The sequence below is a fragment of the Natator depressus genome, chromosome 15 (assembly GCF_965152275.1).
Source record: "Natator depressus isolate rNatDep1 chromosome 15, rNatDep2.hap1, whole genome shotgun sequence".
NCBI lineage: Eukaryota > Metazoa > Chordata > Testudines > Cheloniidae > Natator > Natator depressus.
Genome location: NC_134248.1, coordinates 15,516,579 through 15,533,408, shown reverse-complemented (window position 1 = coordinate 15,533,408; position 16,830 = coordinate 15,516,579). Strand labels below are relative to the sequence as shown.

Here is a 16,830-nt window from a genome sequence, read left to right as displayed (position 1 = left end):
ATCAGATTTGTACAGAGAGTATGTTTAAACCTTACACCTTCGTAACCTTGTATCTGTTTAGCTCAGAGAATATTTGGGTAGTAAGAAGGTGGCTGCATACTATGCTTAGTAATTCTACTTTTATAGTTCGTCCTTACCTATGGTGCAGTGTTTCTCATTTAGGTTTATAGAATATCACTTTGTTTATTTAAATTGGATTTCTTATGTTTTGCATTGTGATTTTATAACTTACTTATTGGACCATCATCCCAAAAGTGGCTTGGTCTACAAGCTTCAACTTTGTCTTATTCAATTTTCCTTAGTTGGCTTATTCTGTGGAATCTTTGAGTATTTTAGGGAAGATTGGATGGCTAATTAGTCATTTGCTGCACATTTTTAACTTCTGATCATACCACCAGGGAATAGCAAGAGCCAGTGGAAGTGTCCATAGACAGCTCAGTGGCTCATCTTCACCTGCCACTCACATTCCTGGCTTCTAATTTATATACCCTCTCATAGCCAACTTTGATTTTATTTTACTAATGTGTATGCCCAAATGAGAGTGGCTGTAAGTAGGGTAATGGGACTTATTTTCCTTCTTTCCTTTAAAAAAGAAAAAAGTCAGGAAAATTAGGATTTAAAAATAGAAAGAATGGAAATAACAGTTTGGATTTATTTTTAAAAAAAGAAAATATCCAGATGAAAAATTAGTTAAGGTTTGTAAAGATGTTTTAGTTACTTCAAAAAGTAACTTTATTAAAACATTGTAGTTAACTTCAAAAAAAGAATTTCCAACCTTTTACAAAGACCACTTATAAAACTAGCCTTCATTTAGTTGCCTGGCTTTCACATGCTTGTGGGTGGGGGTTCAGGAGTGTTCTAAAGGATTATATAAACATACAAGAAGACAGCCCGTACCCTGAAGAGCTTACAATGTTAAAGACAAAAAACAGATGAAAGGGATGCAGTATACAAGCAATGTGATCAGGATGATGATAGGAACTTACTGTGTTAGTTCCATTTTGTTCATTTGCTTATATATTTGATTTTATAATATAAATGAAACGATATAAATTGAACTTTGCTGTGGTGGAGGGGAGTGGTGCACACTCAGGATTGAAGTGGGCAAGAGGAAGGGGTTATGGGAGTGGGGAGGAGAAAGGAGGTGGTGGAGAACCCCAGTGGACAAGAGAGGGCACCTGAGAGGTTGCAGTGGTAGGAGAGGGATGGGTGATAAGGGAGAAGTAATCAATGACAATATAGTAAAATCCATTTTCCAAGCTGAGTGAATGATGATTTCAGGAGGCTGTGGAGGCTCCTATTCGTTACTGCTCCCCATGTGGAAAGTCTGAAGGGACTGGGGGATTGATGAACCTAGTGCCCTGGTGGTTCAGTCTGGGTCTGGTGCTAATGTAGGCAGGTCCAAGGGTCTTTCCATTTGTCAGGGGTACAGAAGATTTATAGGCAGTGGCCTTTGGCAGTAGAGGTCCAAACTGGGAATGCACCAAATACCCTTGATATGTGAAAGACTAGAAGAATGGCTTCTGCACTGTGGGAATTTTTTTCTAATTGATCTCTGACTTTGTGCCACGTTTGGTTTATAGTTCAGGAAGGCAAGCTGCAAGACTGTTCTCCATGCCTCATTTAGTACAACAAGAAACAACACTGGCTTACCTGGAGAATCAGATAGCAGCGGCACTTATGTTACAATCCAGTCATGAATACCGCCATTGGCTCCTTATCTATGCACGGTACCTAGTTAATGAAGGTGAGCTATGGTATGCAATGTTATTTCTTACCTTAAGTGCTCTTGCAAAAGGTTGTTTTTTTTAAATTGGGCTTCTGCCCTTTTTGCTACTTTCTGATGTAAAGTTGGCTGGATAAGTTTTTGTGTGTATTTTTTAAAGGTTTTCATCTTGGTTTTTTATCTGATAAAGAATGTCAAGTCTGGTCTTTCCTAGTTTTGCTGAAGGCTCTCTTAGAGAGGATCTGGAAACATGATTATTGCAAATACTCTCACCTTAATACAGCAGGCAGAGATGTTGAGTCTTTATCAAAGACATCCTTTTTCCAAGCTGTTTTAGGTATTGGCATTAAATATGTGTTGTTCAAAAACCCTAAATTTTAAACAGTCTTCCTAAAAACGTAATTCTCCTCTCAGTTACTCAACTTTCACTCTTTGACTTTTTTGTGGTGTGTAATCATTTCAACAGTTACCGTAGTCTACCAGGGCAGACAAGACATGCATAACATAAAAAGCAAGCTGACTTTTTTCGGGGGGACAGGTTGGGAAAGAAAGGGTGTCTTTCAAGTTGTATTTATAATAAAAAATGTGATAATCATACCATTGTTTTTCCTTTGTAGATCACTTTTAACAGCCTTTTTGTGGAGAACTGTAGATAAAAGTTTTTGGAAGTTCTAGAATAAATCCATCAGCCTGTCTTTATTCACTATTTTAATGTTTCAAATAATTCTTATTGGTTAGGGAGGAATAATTTGCCTTTACAGAAATCATATTGGTTTGTCCTTATGTTGTTCTTGTCTAGATACTTGTAACTCTGTCTTAAATTATATGTGATTTATATTGTGTAGTGGGTATAATTTTATGTTTATGCATGTTGTTTTATTTCTGGTAATTCTCAGGGTTTGAATATCGCCTGCGAGAATTATGCAAGGATTTACTGGGTCCAGTCCATTACTCAGCTGGAAGTCAGTGGGAATCAACAGTTGTGGTAAGTGCTGGTTTTTGTTTTTAAATAAAGTAGGGGAGCCATTCCTTTTGTGTATAAATCAGACAGTTTTAATTTAAATTGCTGAATGTACTTTACATTTCCTCTCATAGTTTCTTTTGGTAACATTTAAAAGAACACTGCCAAAGTTGAGAACCCAAAATTTGATCTACCCTTAAAAGTGTCATCTGTTAAGTAATTTTCAGTTTTTATTTTACAAGTTCACTGCTAGGGCTTTCTTGTAATTGTTTTGGGGTTCCATGGTTTTTTGTTTTGGTTTTCTAAGGGAGTTTTCACTTAGCTTTAGAAACAGTATTTAAGTTATGCCAGCCTGGTGCTGATTCACAAGGAAGGAAGTAAATTGAATGAGCCAAGCCTTGTTCAGCCACTGTTTCTTAAGGAAGAAGAAATGTCTGCTTAATTTGTCTAACTTTTTAACTGTTGGGAAGGTTGATAGCCCTTTTAACCTCAAGTATACTTCAAATTGAGTAGCAAGCAAGTAATCTCCAAAGACTTTAATCATTGTGGAACCCCTTCCATTCTATACCTAATCCATCCTTTCCATTACTTAAATAGTAACTTCCTTTATTCTCTCTGGCACTGTATACAAACACTTAACAATTCCATTATCTCCACTGATGCTGTCAAACATACCTAATAGATGGAACAGGTTACACCTTCAGTGCTCTCCATTCACCAGGTATGTACCTTTGAAAGGGCTGATATGCCAAAGAAACATGTGCCCTTCAAGGAACACTTCCACATTCTATCACCACATGGAAGCAGCAACAAGAACATTTAATATGTACTCCCAAAGACTTAATTATTATTATTACTGTTGAAATCTAAATAACAGGAGGTGACACCAAATAAACAGCTCTCTAAGATAAAGAGAGACCATGCTAATTTTAAGTGAATCCTGTATCAAATGCCTGTATTAATGATATAAAATAAATTTGAGGATTTTTGACGTTTTTGTGCAGGGTTTACGAAAGAGAGAGCTACTGAAAGAACTGCTTCCTGTCATCGGACAGAACCTCCGTTTCCAGAGGCTTTTCACAGAATATCAAGAGCAGCTAGACATCTTGAGAGACAAATAGTATTTCCCCAGATTTTCCCTGAAGGGCCTGGTCTAAGGGAAACTGCTGAACAGCATTAACCAGAGACAGAAGAGGAGAGAGCCCGGCCAGAATGGGACACTCCTGAAAGGGGCAGTACCAGAATGGCCCCACATGTTTCAAGAGTGATAAGCTTTAATTTCTAAAGAAGCTCACAAAGGCATATGTGGAAATGAGTGGAGGAGCTGGACCTGTTTTCCAAGTGGAATATGAACATCAAAGCTGTGGCCTGTGTTCCTACAGAAGGTTGTGGATCAGTACTTCAGGGGTTCCTTTTGGGTCTGGATCTCATTGTGATATCAAGGAGACTAGCTGAGAACAGTTTGGGGATTTTTTGGCTGTCCTGTGAAAAGCACAGTACTTCAGAGTACGCTGAGCAGCATATTAAAACCCTGTTCAGGGTTTTTTGCCTGAGGATTGATTGAGGCTCAACACTATATTGAATTAGATGAATGAGCCTATAAAAAGAAATTTCATAAAATATTAAGGTATTATGCAGCCAATAGACTCAAACCTGTGAATATAATTATAAAAGGCTGTTCTAACACAAGGACTATTTTTGTACTAGAATTTGCTAACTTGTAATATGGAATTTTATTTGGCCAATAATCAGGATTTCCCTACAAGTAACCTTGTAGGAAATTTAACTCTAATTATGACAGCTATGTTGCTGAATAATTGTACCAAAATTAACCTGTCATCATCTGGTTTTTAATTTTTAACTGTTTGTAAAGAAGAGATTTTTGGGGGTGGGGGAGAATCAAAGAGGGTGGCTCTTTTTGTATGTACAAAAATAAATGAACACTGCATTGGATTAAAAAAAAAGATGGTCTTGCTCTGGGTATTCATGTCTTCTTGTAGCAGCAGTAAACAGTAATACAGGTTGAATCATGTTAAACATGTATAGAAATCAATATTGAACTAATGTTATCTGGGTGATCTTTTCTCTCCAAGTGCCAGAGTAGTATATCTTAATACTGATTTTACTGTATTGATCTAGAACTTTGTTTTTGTAACTACTGCTACTTCCCGATGGGAACTCTACTTGACGTGTGCATGTGCATCTTCATTCGGAAGATTTCAGTGGCAATACCTGTTCGTCTTGTGCATGCACCATATGCATCCTTGTGACCCATACCAAGGATATATAGGCAAGATACTACCAATTCTAAGCACTTGACTAAGAAGGCAGTACACTCTTTGTCTTCCACTGCCTCATCGGTACCTAGACCATCAGTACAACTGAAACAGTGATTCCAGCCTTCGGTACCTCACACCTCTATGGCTGGGATTCACCAGGTCACTGTGTTGGCTCACCCAATACCGCAAGAGTTCAGGTTCTCAAAGGCAGTCCTGCTTATTTCCTAGGAGGCTGAGTCTCCTCTGAGTTCAAGACCTCTGGTACCACAACCAATTTTATCCCCACTATTCCACCTTTCTCCAGGACCACCTGCCTCCTCAGTATTCAACACCTTCTGAAAGATGGCTGATTACTCCTCCATCTCCCCACTCCACCAGACTATGAAAGGGAGTTCTTCAGACTCCCAGATTTCTGTGCAGGGTTCTGCTGACTGCCTACCTACATTTGTTTAGCCAGAACCATGACTGTTTAGGAACATTTCCAGGCTTCTACCATCAAAGCCCGCCAGACATCCACTTGGTACTACTAACCCTGGATGCGCCCACCATTCCCATATGGTTCTCCCCAGTGGGCATACTGGGATCCCTGGGCTATTTACCAGCAACTGTTTTCTGAAGTGCACACTGCTCATGTGGATCATCCCAGGAGCATTCTTCAGCTCCTTCTGTTTCTCCTAAACAATCTCCAATGAGGACACATTTGAGGCTCAGGAAAGGAGAGCTGTCGAGGAGGCTACTCCATATTCTAATATTTCTTCTTCTTCCCCAGTTGAAGTTGTCATCCCCTTCGCCATCTCATGATGATTTCAAAAATTTCAAGATCTGATGAAGAGGGCAGCAGACACCCTTCAGATCCCATTAGAAGAAGTGCAGGAGACACAGCACAAATGGCTTGACATCTTGTATGCACTATTGTCAGCCCGGGTAGCCCTCCCTATAAATGAAGCACTATTAGAATCTGCCAAGTCTATCTGGCAGACTCCAGCTACTGCACTCCCTGTCAGGTAAAAGACCATTGAAAAAGTATTGTCCCAGCTCGGGGCTTGAGTTTTTATTTTCCCACCCCACACCATCTATTTTAGAGGTAAAAAAAGCTCTTGCTCTATTTCTCTGGGTTTCTCTAAAGCAGTGGTTCTCAACCAGGGGTACATGTATCCCTGGGGGTACACACAGGTCTTCCAGGGGGTACATCAACTCATCTAGATATTGGCCTAGTTTTACAACTGAGTACCTAAAAAGCACTAGTGAAGTCAGTACAAACTAAAATTTCATAACAGACAATGACTTGTTTATACTGCTCTATATACTGTACACTGAAATGTAAGTACAATATTTATATTCCAATTGATTTATGTTATAATTATGTGGTAAAAATGAGAAAGTAAGTAATTTTTCAGTAATAGTGTGCTGATTTTGAAAGCAAGTAGTTTTTAAGTGAGGTGAAACTTGGGGATACGCAAGACAGATCAGACTCCTGAAAGGAACAGTAGATTTGACATTCCTGATATTTTTTTGCTTAAAAAAAAATCAAGCAGGGAAAGGTGGGGAATAAAACCCTTCAGGCCTAATTTATACATGATATACGATCAAAACAGAGTAAAACCATTATTTCCCTTTTTAGGTTTCCTTTAAAAAGCAATTCTGGAACCACTTTTTGAACCACTGCTACTGTGCTTGTAAGATTGCTCACTGAGCTCTCAATATTTAATGGCCGTAATTCTGGCCTGAAGAGCAGGAAGTGGGTGGCTTTCTGTAAATCGGATGTAACATTCAGTTTTTTTTTTCTAAAATGCTCGTTGCATTTTCCCATGGATTCACTCTCAAATACCAGGTCCAATTCTCAGTCTTGATTTCTCCCTCTGCAGTTTTTGTGTGTAAGGAAGGAAAGGTGTGCACTGCCCCATACTCCTTCAAATAGTTTAATTATTTTCAGATCATTTTTTAAATTTTATTTTTTGACTGCACACTTTTGGAAACTCTGAAGGCTGCTTTATGCCCAGTGAGAACTGCTATTCACAGATCTGGCTGATTACTCGGGAAAATTTCCTTGCCTGGAATCATCATCACAAATTCAATGAAAAAGGTGGGTTTGCAGATTAACATCAACACAGAACAAATGTGCAGGTAACTGTATATCTGTGGTTCTTACATCAATGACTTCCTATAGCAATGTACAAATACATTGAAATGGGAAATTTCCTTTTGTCTATTTTTGCATCTTTTGGAAATCTCTCTGATCTCTGCAGGCATTCTTTTGGAGCTTGCCGTAGTAGTTGTTGCTACTGGCTATTATTAGCCCAGCAGCCATAAGAGTAGCTTTTTGTGCAAAATTACAACTTGGACTTGTGTGGAAATCAGTAAAGAAATTAATAAATGTCTTAATGTAACTAACCTGAAAATTAAATGGCTAATTTTCTCCTATTTGTTAATGTGTTAATCTACCTTAAGGTATGTGCTGAATGCTCATTATTGGGACTTGAGTGTAGGAATCAAGACAATAGTCTTCAAAGTGGAAAAATCTGAACAGGGTAAGTGTTGTGGCAGCATATGAAATGATTTAGAAACAGGAAATTTAAAGGCTATATATTTGTCAAAACCAAACCTGGATCTATACAGCTTTTGAATTTTGAGGTGTTTAAGATCCAGATCTTTATCCGTTGGCTTAGGCCTGTCTATGCTAAAGGTCTTACTCAGTAGTGAAGGTGAATCTCTATGTAGGACAGGTTTACTGCTGAGCCCAGCATCTGCAGCCTTTACGAATTCTTGAGGCATAGCTTGAGAGACTGTCAAGTAGTTTGGGCCCAAAACTAATCAAGTTTTTATGTTTTAAGGCCTGTTTTCTGAGGTTTATCATCACGCTTAATAGCTTTTATTAATCCATTATTTGCTTGAAAAATGGGGAAAAAATACCCTACAGCTATGTAGGACCTAATGTATTTAATTCTGAGAGCTATGCTCACCCTGACTACCAATGAGGAAATAACAGAATTGGACCTGTGGGAGAAGAAAATTAGAGGAAGTAATTCAATTTTAAGAGTTCCAATAATGCAGAGTAAAAATTAAACTAACCTTTAAGAGTGCCTCTGTGTCCTTTTAATGTACTAGATCACAATTTTGTACTGTTAGTCAACCACTGATCAGGGATTATCTGAAATTTGCTGTCATTTTTGTTAAACAATCTGTAGTTTGAAAATTAAAATTTATGTACAAAAATGTCAAACATTTTAATTTTTAGATTCAAAAGATTTTTTGGGAAATCAAGAAACTGTTTTAACCCTGAATGTAACTATAAAAGTACAATAAATGTGACAAAGGTGATATGAGCACTAGTAATCTATATGCTATAGAAGTGGGCTGGCAAATGACTGCAGCCATCTTGTAAAAAGTACAGATTGACTTTGTTCTGAACTAGACTATAGGAGCTGAGCTGGAAACAATGATGTTTCCTTTAAAGAAGTAGAAGTCTCCTATCTTTCAATAGTGCTGTAATAGAAGGAAATTTGTTATAAAGTTCTGAGCATTTCTTAATAAAATGTCAGAAAACTTGTCTGAAAACAATCAAAGATCACACATTCAATTAATGGTAAAATGCTAAATTACAGAACACAACCACTTTAATATTAAACTCAGTAACAAGCCACAGCAATTATGCAAGAATGAATTGATTAGATAGAGGAAAAACACAGAACTGGATTAAGGAGACCAGAGATCTGTTCCTGGCTCTGCAACAAACTTATGGTGAGGCTTTAGACAGGTCACAGCCTCGGGCCTCATTTCCTCATGGGTAAAAATAATAATACATAGAGGATCTTCTTCACCGGTGTCCAGATAAAATAAATGTATGAATGTTTCTGAAATACCTAAAATTAGAGTAGAGCATCTCCAATGTATTTCTAAGAGGATACAGGTTGGTATCTAAATGCCTATTTAATCTTGAAAGGAATGCAAAGTATTATAGTAATGATGTGGATTTTGGTGGGTAAATATCCTGTAAGTATGTTCAGTTGTATGTTGAGATGTACATATAACCTATATGGTAGACTAACATGTATAAGTTAGGCATTCACCACGTGGTGCTTACCCAGTCATTAAATAGCTACTAAGAAAATGATGAGGAATTGTGAAACTCAGTAATATTTCACTGAAAGATGTTAAACTCCTGGCATTCAAGTCTTTCCTCATTGGTGCATATTTAGTAATTAATTTTATTGCGTTTCCTTTAGAATATGTAGATTTGGATGCAAGGAAGTAACTTGAGCACAACTAACTAGTAGTTTAAATCAGTCCTATGAATGTAAAAAGAACTATTAGAGATGTTTCCTGTATCACAAACCAGGTATAGGAAATGACACAAAATTCTTTAGAAAACACACCCTATCAGTGAATCTGACCCAACTATTATAAGTACACACTGCAGCTGAAGGACCTAAGGCACAGCACAAACTGCAGTATGTTAGGTGGGATTTGGTGGAATATGTGTCAGCACCTTAGGCTTGCTAACTGTCTAATCACATAAATGCAAACACCTTGCCTGGCCCCCCCACCCCACCCCTTCTCTGAGGCCCCGCCCTGCTCACTCCATCCCCCCTCCCTCCATCTCTCACTCTCTCCCACCCTCACTCACTTTCACAAGGCTGGGGCGGGGTTGGAGTGTGGGAGGGCACTCCGGACTGAGCCTGGGTAGGGAGTTGGGGTGCAGGAGGGGGTGCAGGATGCAAGCTCTGGGAGAGAGTTTGGGGGCTGGGGCAGGGGGTTTGGGGTGCAGGCTCCGCCTGGGTGGCTCCTGGGTGGCTGCAGGGCGCCCAAGATAAGCTGGACCAGGGGGCTCAGTGTGCCGCACCCGGAAGCAGCTGGCACGTCCCTGCAGCTCCTGGAGCGGGGGCCAGGGGCCTCTGCATGCTGCTCCTGCCTGCAGGCACCGTCCCCGCAGCTCCTGGCCAATGGGAGCTGCAGAGTCGGTGCTCAGAGTGTGGGTAGTGTGCAGAGACCCCTGCCTCCACCATGGGCCACAGGGGCGTGCCAGCCACTTCCATGAGTGGCAGGGAGGCAGGGCAGGCAGGGAGCCTGCCTTAGCCCCACTGCGCAACTGGACTTTTAGCAGCCTAAAATCTCCCGGTTTGGCTTCAATAGCCTCTGGGAGATAGAGCCTGATTCTGGGAGACTCCCAGGGAAACCAGGAGGGTTGGCAACTCTACAGCACCTACATACTAGGGCGACAGCCATGTTAGAAATGCAAATACCTCACATAACTGCAAATTCAAAATGGAAAGCAGTTTATAGGCTAACTTTTGGGAGTGGGAGGAGGGGCGTCTGCTTGCTTCTGAAGAGAAATAAATACTGAAAGCTGAATTCTAATTTACATTACTTTGAGTCAGGCTGGGCTTGGAATAGCTGTTATGGATTCTATAATTAGCATATTTTAAAAGTATCACTCACTTTTGAAGTAATGATTTCTGTGGAATAGTGAAAAACTGAACAGAGTTTGAGAGCTGCAATGTGAAAGCTTTGCTACAATGAAGGCTAACAAAGAAAACAGGAGTTCAGGGGTTATGATATGAGTGAGGTGGCTGTGGTCTTTGGACGTTTAAAAGCTCACTGGCGCTGTTTGCTGACTAGGTCAGACCTCAGCGCAACCAACATTCCCATTGTTATTGCTGCTTGCTGTGTGCTCCATAATATCTGAGAGAGTAAGGGGGAGATGTTTATGATGGGGTGGGAAGTTGAGGCAAATTGCCTGGTGTCCGATTTTAAGCAGCCAGACAGCAGGGCAATTAGAAGAGCACAGCTAGGTGTGCTGCGCATCAGAGAGGCTTTGAAAACCAGTTTCATGACTGGCCGGGCTACAGTGTGACAGTTGTATGTGTTTCTCCTTGATGCAAACCTGCCCCCTATATTGATTTTTAATTCCCTGTAAGCCAACCACCCTCCCCCCTTCGAAATAAAGTAACTATTGTTTTGAAACCATGCATTTTCTTTCTTAATTTAAAAAAAAACCCAACAGACAAGGTAGCCCGGGTGGGATGGCGGAGAAGGGAAGGACAAGGCCTTCTGTTGCTTGGGACATCCTCTGGAGTGGAGTGACTGGGTGCCCGGAACCTCCCCCCCCGCGTTCTTGGGCGTCTGGGTGAGGCGGATATGGAACTTGGGGAGGAGGGCATGCGGTTATACAGTGGATACAGCGGGGGTCTGTGCTCTTGTTGGCTTTCCTGCAGCTCCAACAGATGCTTCATCATGTCCATTTTCCCCCATTAGCCTCAGCATCGCGTCCTGCCTCCGCAGTTCACGCTCACTTAACTTTTTCCTGGCCTCTGCCACTGAATGCCTCCACGCATTAAACTGTGCCCTATCAGTGTGGGAGGACTGCATGAGCTCGGCAAACATGTCATCGTGAGTGCATTTTTTTTCGCTTTCTAACCTGCAATAACCTCAGGGACGGAGATGATAGGGGGAGCGTAGAAACATTTGAACCTGGGGGGAGATAAAAAGGGAGAGTAAAATTTATGATGATACATTTCTGAGAACAAAAGGGAGACTCTTTTACAGTGAATCAAGAAATTCACAGCAGACAGCACATGTGCTTTAGGTACAAGGTCACATTTTGCCTTTTATTTTGAGCGCCTGCTGGTATGGTGACACATCACACACACACACAGCTGTGCAACAGAATTCGGTTTCCAGGCAGCCATGGTAAGCCTTTTGGTACGCAGGGTTGGCTTCTTACGCCTTCCTAACATGTGGGAATGTTTTCAAACTGCAGTGCCCTCCTTTCCCAGAGCAAGAAATGGGTTGGGTTTCACATTTAAAAGGAGAGGCTGCAGTTTTCGGGTGGTTGTGCAGCACATACCTCCTCCGACCCCTCCGCGTGGCTATTCTCTGGGATGATCCCTTTTAGGCAAGCGCAAACAGCCCAGCATGAACAGGGTCCTTTTTACTGTTCCCTTACAAAAATTCTCCTATTTCAACCAGGTGACGATGAATGACATTACTCTACTGAGGCTAACACAGAAAGATATAGATCGAATGTTGCTTGAATGCAATCAAAACCCAGGACCATTCGCTGCCATGCTTTGTGCTGCAATGATTCCAGAATACTTGCTACTGGCTTGGCATGGTAAAGTGTCCTACCATGGAGGATGAAATAAGGCAGCCCTCTCCCAAAACACTCTGCAAAGGCTTTCAGAGTACCTCCAGAAGAGCTTCATGGAGATGTCCCTGGAGGATTCCTGCTCCATCCCCAGACATGTGAACAGACTTTTCCAGTAGCTGTACTGGCTGTGAATGCATCCTAATTCTTCAGGGCAAATCAAACTTTAAACACTATTACTTTTAAACCCTGTACTGTAGTTACAAATGTGCACTCAACAGAGGTGCCTTCTCCAGCTTCAGGGTCAGGGATCCCACCTTGGGAGGGTATTGAAAAGGTCCTGGGTGCGGGGAGAACGGATTCACCACTTGCCTGCTGTGCATTCTCCTCTTCCTCCACAAAATCCTCCTCCCTGTTGCGTGAGATTCCCCCCTTACAGGTGTCCACAGACGGTGGGGTAGTGGTAGAGTCCCCCCCCAGAATGCCATGCAGCTGATCATAGAAGCAGCATGTATGGGGCTCTGACCCGAAGCGACCGTTTGCCTCCTTTGTCTTTTGGTAGGCTTGCCTGAGCTCCTTAACTTTCACTTGGCACTGCTGTGTCCCTGTTGTAGCCTCTCTCCAACATGCCCTGTGAGATTTTGGCATATATATTAGCATTTCTTCTTTTTGATCAGAGTTCAGCCTGCACAGATGCTTCTCCCCACATAGCAATCAGATCCAGTGTCCCCCTTTCAGTCCATGCTGGAGCTCGTTTGCAACTCTGGGGGGACTGCATGGTCACCTAAGGTGCTGAGTGCTGCTGTGTTCGCCAGGCTGAGCAAACAGGAAATGAAATTCAAAAATTCCCGGGGCTTTTCCTGTCTACCTGGCTAGTGCATCAGAGTTCAAAGTGCTGTCCAGAGCGGTCACAATGGAGCACTCTGGGATAGCTCCCGGAGGCCAATGCCGTCGATTTGCCTCCACACTACCTCAGATTCGACTCCGTAAGGTCAATTTCAGCACTACTCCCCTCGCTGGGGAGGAGTACAGAAGTCGATTTTAAGAGCCCTTTAGGTCGACGGAACGGGGTTGGTTGTGTGGACGTGGTCATCTTTAAATCGACCTAACGCGGCTAAATTCGACCTGACCCCGTAGCGTAGACCAGGGCTACCAGTTGTTCCATTAATGGGACCGACAGCTGGACGAAAGAGGCATGCTGTTTTCGCTCCACTCCCCAGGGGTTTGGAAAGGACACCTGGCTCGCTCTTCTGCGGCATTGCGGTCTGGGCGGCGGCGGGGCAGGGCAGCCTCTCCAGCCTGAAGGAGAAAGATTTCAGAACGAAGTCCCAGCGGGGGAGGCTCGGCTGTGCGCACCTGCACTGCCTGGACCCTCGCTCCGGTCCCTTGCGCGCCGCGGCCCGGGCGCCCCTTCTCCCAGCACGGCGGACTCACGCTAGGCCAGGACCCAGGACTCTCCCCAACAGCCCGGCGACGCCGGGGCGGGGGCTGGAAGGAGCGGCCGGAACGGTAGTTGGGGCGCCCCGTTTCGGCGGGGGGACCAGTTTAGCGGCGCACGCCGTGGTACCGGAAGTCTCTGTGGTGCCCGGGAGAGCCGGCTTGGCCCCGGAGGAGCCCACCGGCCGGAGCTAGGGGGTCCGCCCTAGCTTGGGGTCCGTCCCCGCCCTTGGTGGGGGCCGCGTCTCCTGCGCCGGGGACGAGCGGGAGCCGCCGCCGCCATGGGGAAGAGGCAGCACCAGAAGGATAAGATGTGAGTGTGTGAGCGGGGGGCTGTCCTGGCGGGGCTCGGCCCGCGGGCCGCCTGCTACGGCCGCCCCCGTGGAAGCCGCTCGGGGAGGGTGGCCGGGCCTGGTTTCCCCAGTCCCGCGCCCAGGCTGCTGCACCCCGGCGCTTCCCGCCCCGCGTTACAGGCGCTGGGTGCCCGAGCCGCCGCCGCCGCCCCTCGGCCCGGAAGAGCCTAAAGCCCTTCGCAAAGCCTGTGCGGGCCGCGCTGCCCAATGCGGCTGCCTCTGGGGCCTGCGGAGCGGTGTCCTCTGAGCCAGGGGCCGACAGAGCCGCCCCCTTCCCTCCCACATAGGGGCTGCGTGGACAGAGCAGGCAGGGCCAGGGTCTAGGCCGGTGGTTTTCAAAGTACTGGTGACCCTTTCCCATAGCAAGCCTCAGAGTGTGACCCCCCCCCCTTATAAATGAAAAACACTTTTTAATATATTTAACACCGCTGTAAATGCTGGAGGCAAAGCGGGGATTGGGGTGGAGGCTGACAGCTCGTGATCCCCCATGTAATAACCTCATGACCCGGGTCCCGACTCCCAGTTTGAGAACCTCTGGTGTAGGCACAATCCAATGAATTGGTGTGGCTCAGTGAAATAAGCTTCAGGTTTTAAAACAGGTTTCAGAGTAGCAGCCGTGTTAGTCTGTATTCACAAAAAGAAAAGGAGTACTTGTGGCACCTTAGAGACTAACCAATTTATGTGAGCATAACCTTTCGTGAGCTACAGCTTCATCGAATGCAAGACATTTAGGCTTTGTCTACACTGGTGAGTGAAAGACAAAACTATTGCTGTTCAGAGGTGTTAAAAAAACACACACCCTCCCCAGAAAGGCAGAAGTTTTGTTCATGTCGGCAGGAGCGCTCTCCTGCCAACAGCGCCGCTCGTTGTGGGTGGAAGTTTCTTGTCAGCAGGAGATCTCTCTCTCGCTGACAAACAGCGGCTACGCTGCGCGCCTTTTAGTGGCACAGCTGTAGCGGCACAGCCATGTTGCTAAAAGCTCTGTAGTGTAGAAATAGCCTTAGAGCTTGTCTACATGGGGACATCTGGGAAAGTTAAAACAAATTAACTAAAGGTGCGAATTTGAAGTTACACTACTTAAATCTGCAAGTCAACAGAACACCTTCATTTAGTCGGAATTAGAGTGGCCTTAATTTGGTTTAGTTTAGTTCACTTACAAAGTGAATAAAAATAAACTGAATTAAGGCCGCTTTAATTCTCAATAGCAGTCTCCACACAGGTATTTAAATGATTTAACTCAGTGGTTCTCAAACTTTTGTACTGGTGACCCCTTTCACATAGCAAGCCTCTGAGTGCAATCCTCCTTATAAATTAAAAACACTTTTTTATATATTTAGCACCATTATAAATACTGGAGGCAAAGCAGGGTTTGGGGTGCAGGCTGAGCGACCCCCACCCCCCCGTGTAATAATCTCGTGACCCCCAGTTTGAGAACCCCTGGTTTAATTAATCCACTTCAAATTCACACCTTTTAGTTAATTTGGATTTTTTTTGCTGTATCCCCCATGTAGACAGTCCTTTACTCTCCCAGGTTCAGAAGCGGCTAGGTAGGACAAAGAGCTTGTCTGCTTTACAAGTACTGTGTGTAAGATCACAGCTTGGTTATGGGTTGGGATATCTGTGTTACACAATTTAAAAAAAAAATTTGGCTGGGAAAATATGAAACAACAGCTGTATTAGGGAGCTGTGGGTCAGCCTTCATCCTTTAGCTCCCAGGCTTAAAGCACAGCTTCCTGATGTGATTGTGGAATTATGTTTTCCCATCCATGGTGACAATAAAAAAAATCATGTTATAACATGGATGTCACTACCTCTGACAGAATATGGTGACAGCACACTATTGTTTTCTTATTATTGTGGTATTGCCCAAAGGCCCCGTTCTGGATATTAGGAAGACCAAGGTGTGACACTTAATATCAGAGTTGGTTAATATTGGGTGAAGGTGTGAAAAAGTCAGGTAACTAAGAATGTTTAACATCGCTTATTAATAGAACTTTTTAAGTTTGAAAAGTCATCAATTTCTGCCAAATATAGTTAGTGTTGTAGTGCAATATATTAAGCATTAACACGTCCCCTCTTTACTCTTTAGGTACATAACATGTGCAGAATACACACATTTTTATGGAGGAAAGAAATCAGGTAAACGGTTTAAAGTTGCTATGTTTTCTTTCTACATTAATTCTTTTGACTGTTTCTATATTTTATGCGTATGTTCACACTTCAGTGCTGATGTCTCCTACCCCGTACTTCCTTATTCTGCTATCATCAAAGTTGTGAATGACTTTCTCTTGGCTAAGTTTCAAGGCCTACTTGCCATGCTCCCCCCTTCTCCTTTCTGCTGCCTTTGATCTTGGTGGCTGCTCTCTCCTTCATCATGTCCTATCTTCCTTGCCTTTCTTGATTGTATCCTCTCTTGGATCTTGATCTACCTTTCCAACCATGCATTCAGTGCCTCTTTTTCTCTGTTTACTCTCTTCTTTTGTTGGAGACTTTCAAGGTGCCATTCTAGCCCTCTTTTCTTCTCCCTCTACGTCCTGTCCCCTGGTTACCCCGTGTGTTTACTGTACATGAGTTTACTTATCACTTCTACGTCAATGACTTTCAGATATCCTTCTCCGCTCTGGGCTTGTATCCTTTTCCTCAGGCTTGCACTTCCCACTGTCGCTGTGAGGTGCCATCCTGGATAGTTCATTGTCATCTCAATCTCAGCATGGCCACATCGGAACTCCTCCCAAACCCCCTCTAGTTCCTGCCTTCTCAGTTAGCAACTCCATCATCCTTATAGTCCAGTGGTTCTCAAACTTTTGTACTGGTGACCCCTTTCACATAGCAAGCCTCTGTGTGAGACCCCCATTTTAAATTAAAAACACTTCTATACATATTTAAGAAGTACACATACCATTATAAATGCTGGGAGGCAAAGTGGGGTTTGGGATGAGGCTGACAGCTTGCGAACCCCGAAGTAAAAACTTCATGACCCCCTGATGGGT

General features: G+C 43.4%; 2 protein-coding genes across 3 annotated transcripts in view; both read left to right on the top strand.

The window, feature by feature from the left end:
• Nucleotides 1-4,651, top strand: part of HIRA (histone cell cycle regulator) — a 56,001-nt gene extending 51,350 nt beyond the window's left edge. The window contains exons 23-25 of the mRNA XM_074972876.1: nucleotides 1,584-1,747; nucleotides 2,623-2,711; nucleotides 3,692-4,651. Of these exons, the coding sequence (XP_074828977.1) occupies nucleotides 1,584-1,747; nucleotides 2,623-2,711; nucleotides 3,692-3,808 (370 nt within the window). The 3' untranslated portion in view covers nucleotides 3,809-4,651. The remainder of the gene's footprint in view (nucleotides 1-1,583; nucleotides 1,748-2,622; nucleotides 2,712-3,691) is intronic.
• Nucleotides 4,652-13,400: 8,749 nt separating this feature from the next.
• PPIL2 (peptidylprolyl isomerase like 2) overlaps nucleotides 13,401-16,830 on the top strand; it is a 113,496-nt gene continuing 110,066 nt past the window's right edge. The window contains exons 1-2 of one of the 2 annotated variants that reach the window (XM_074972878.1): nucleotides 13,401-13,800; nucleotides 15,930-15,979. In XM_074972878.1, the coding sequence (XP_074828979.1) occupies nucleotides 13,769-13,800; nucleotides 15,930-15,979 (82 nt within the window). In that variant the 5' untranslated portion in view covers nucleotides 13,401-13,768. The remainder of the gene's footprint in view (nucleotides 13,801-15,929; nucleotides 15,980-16,830) is intronic. The other variant, XM_074972879.1, reaches the window with a different exon arrangement.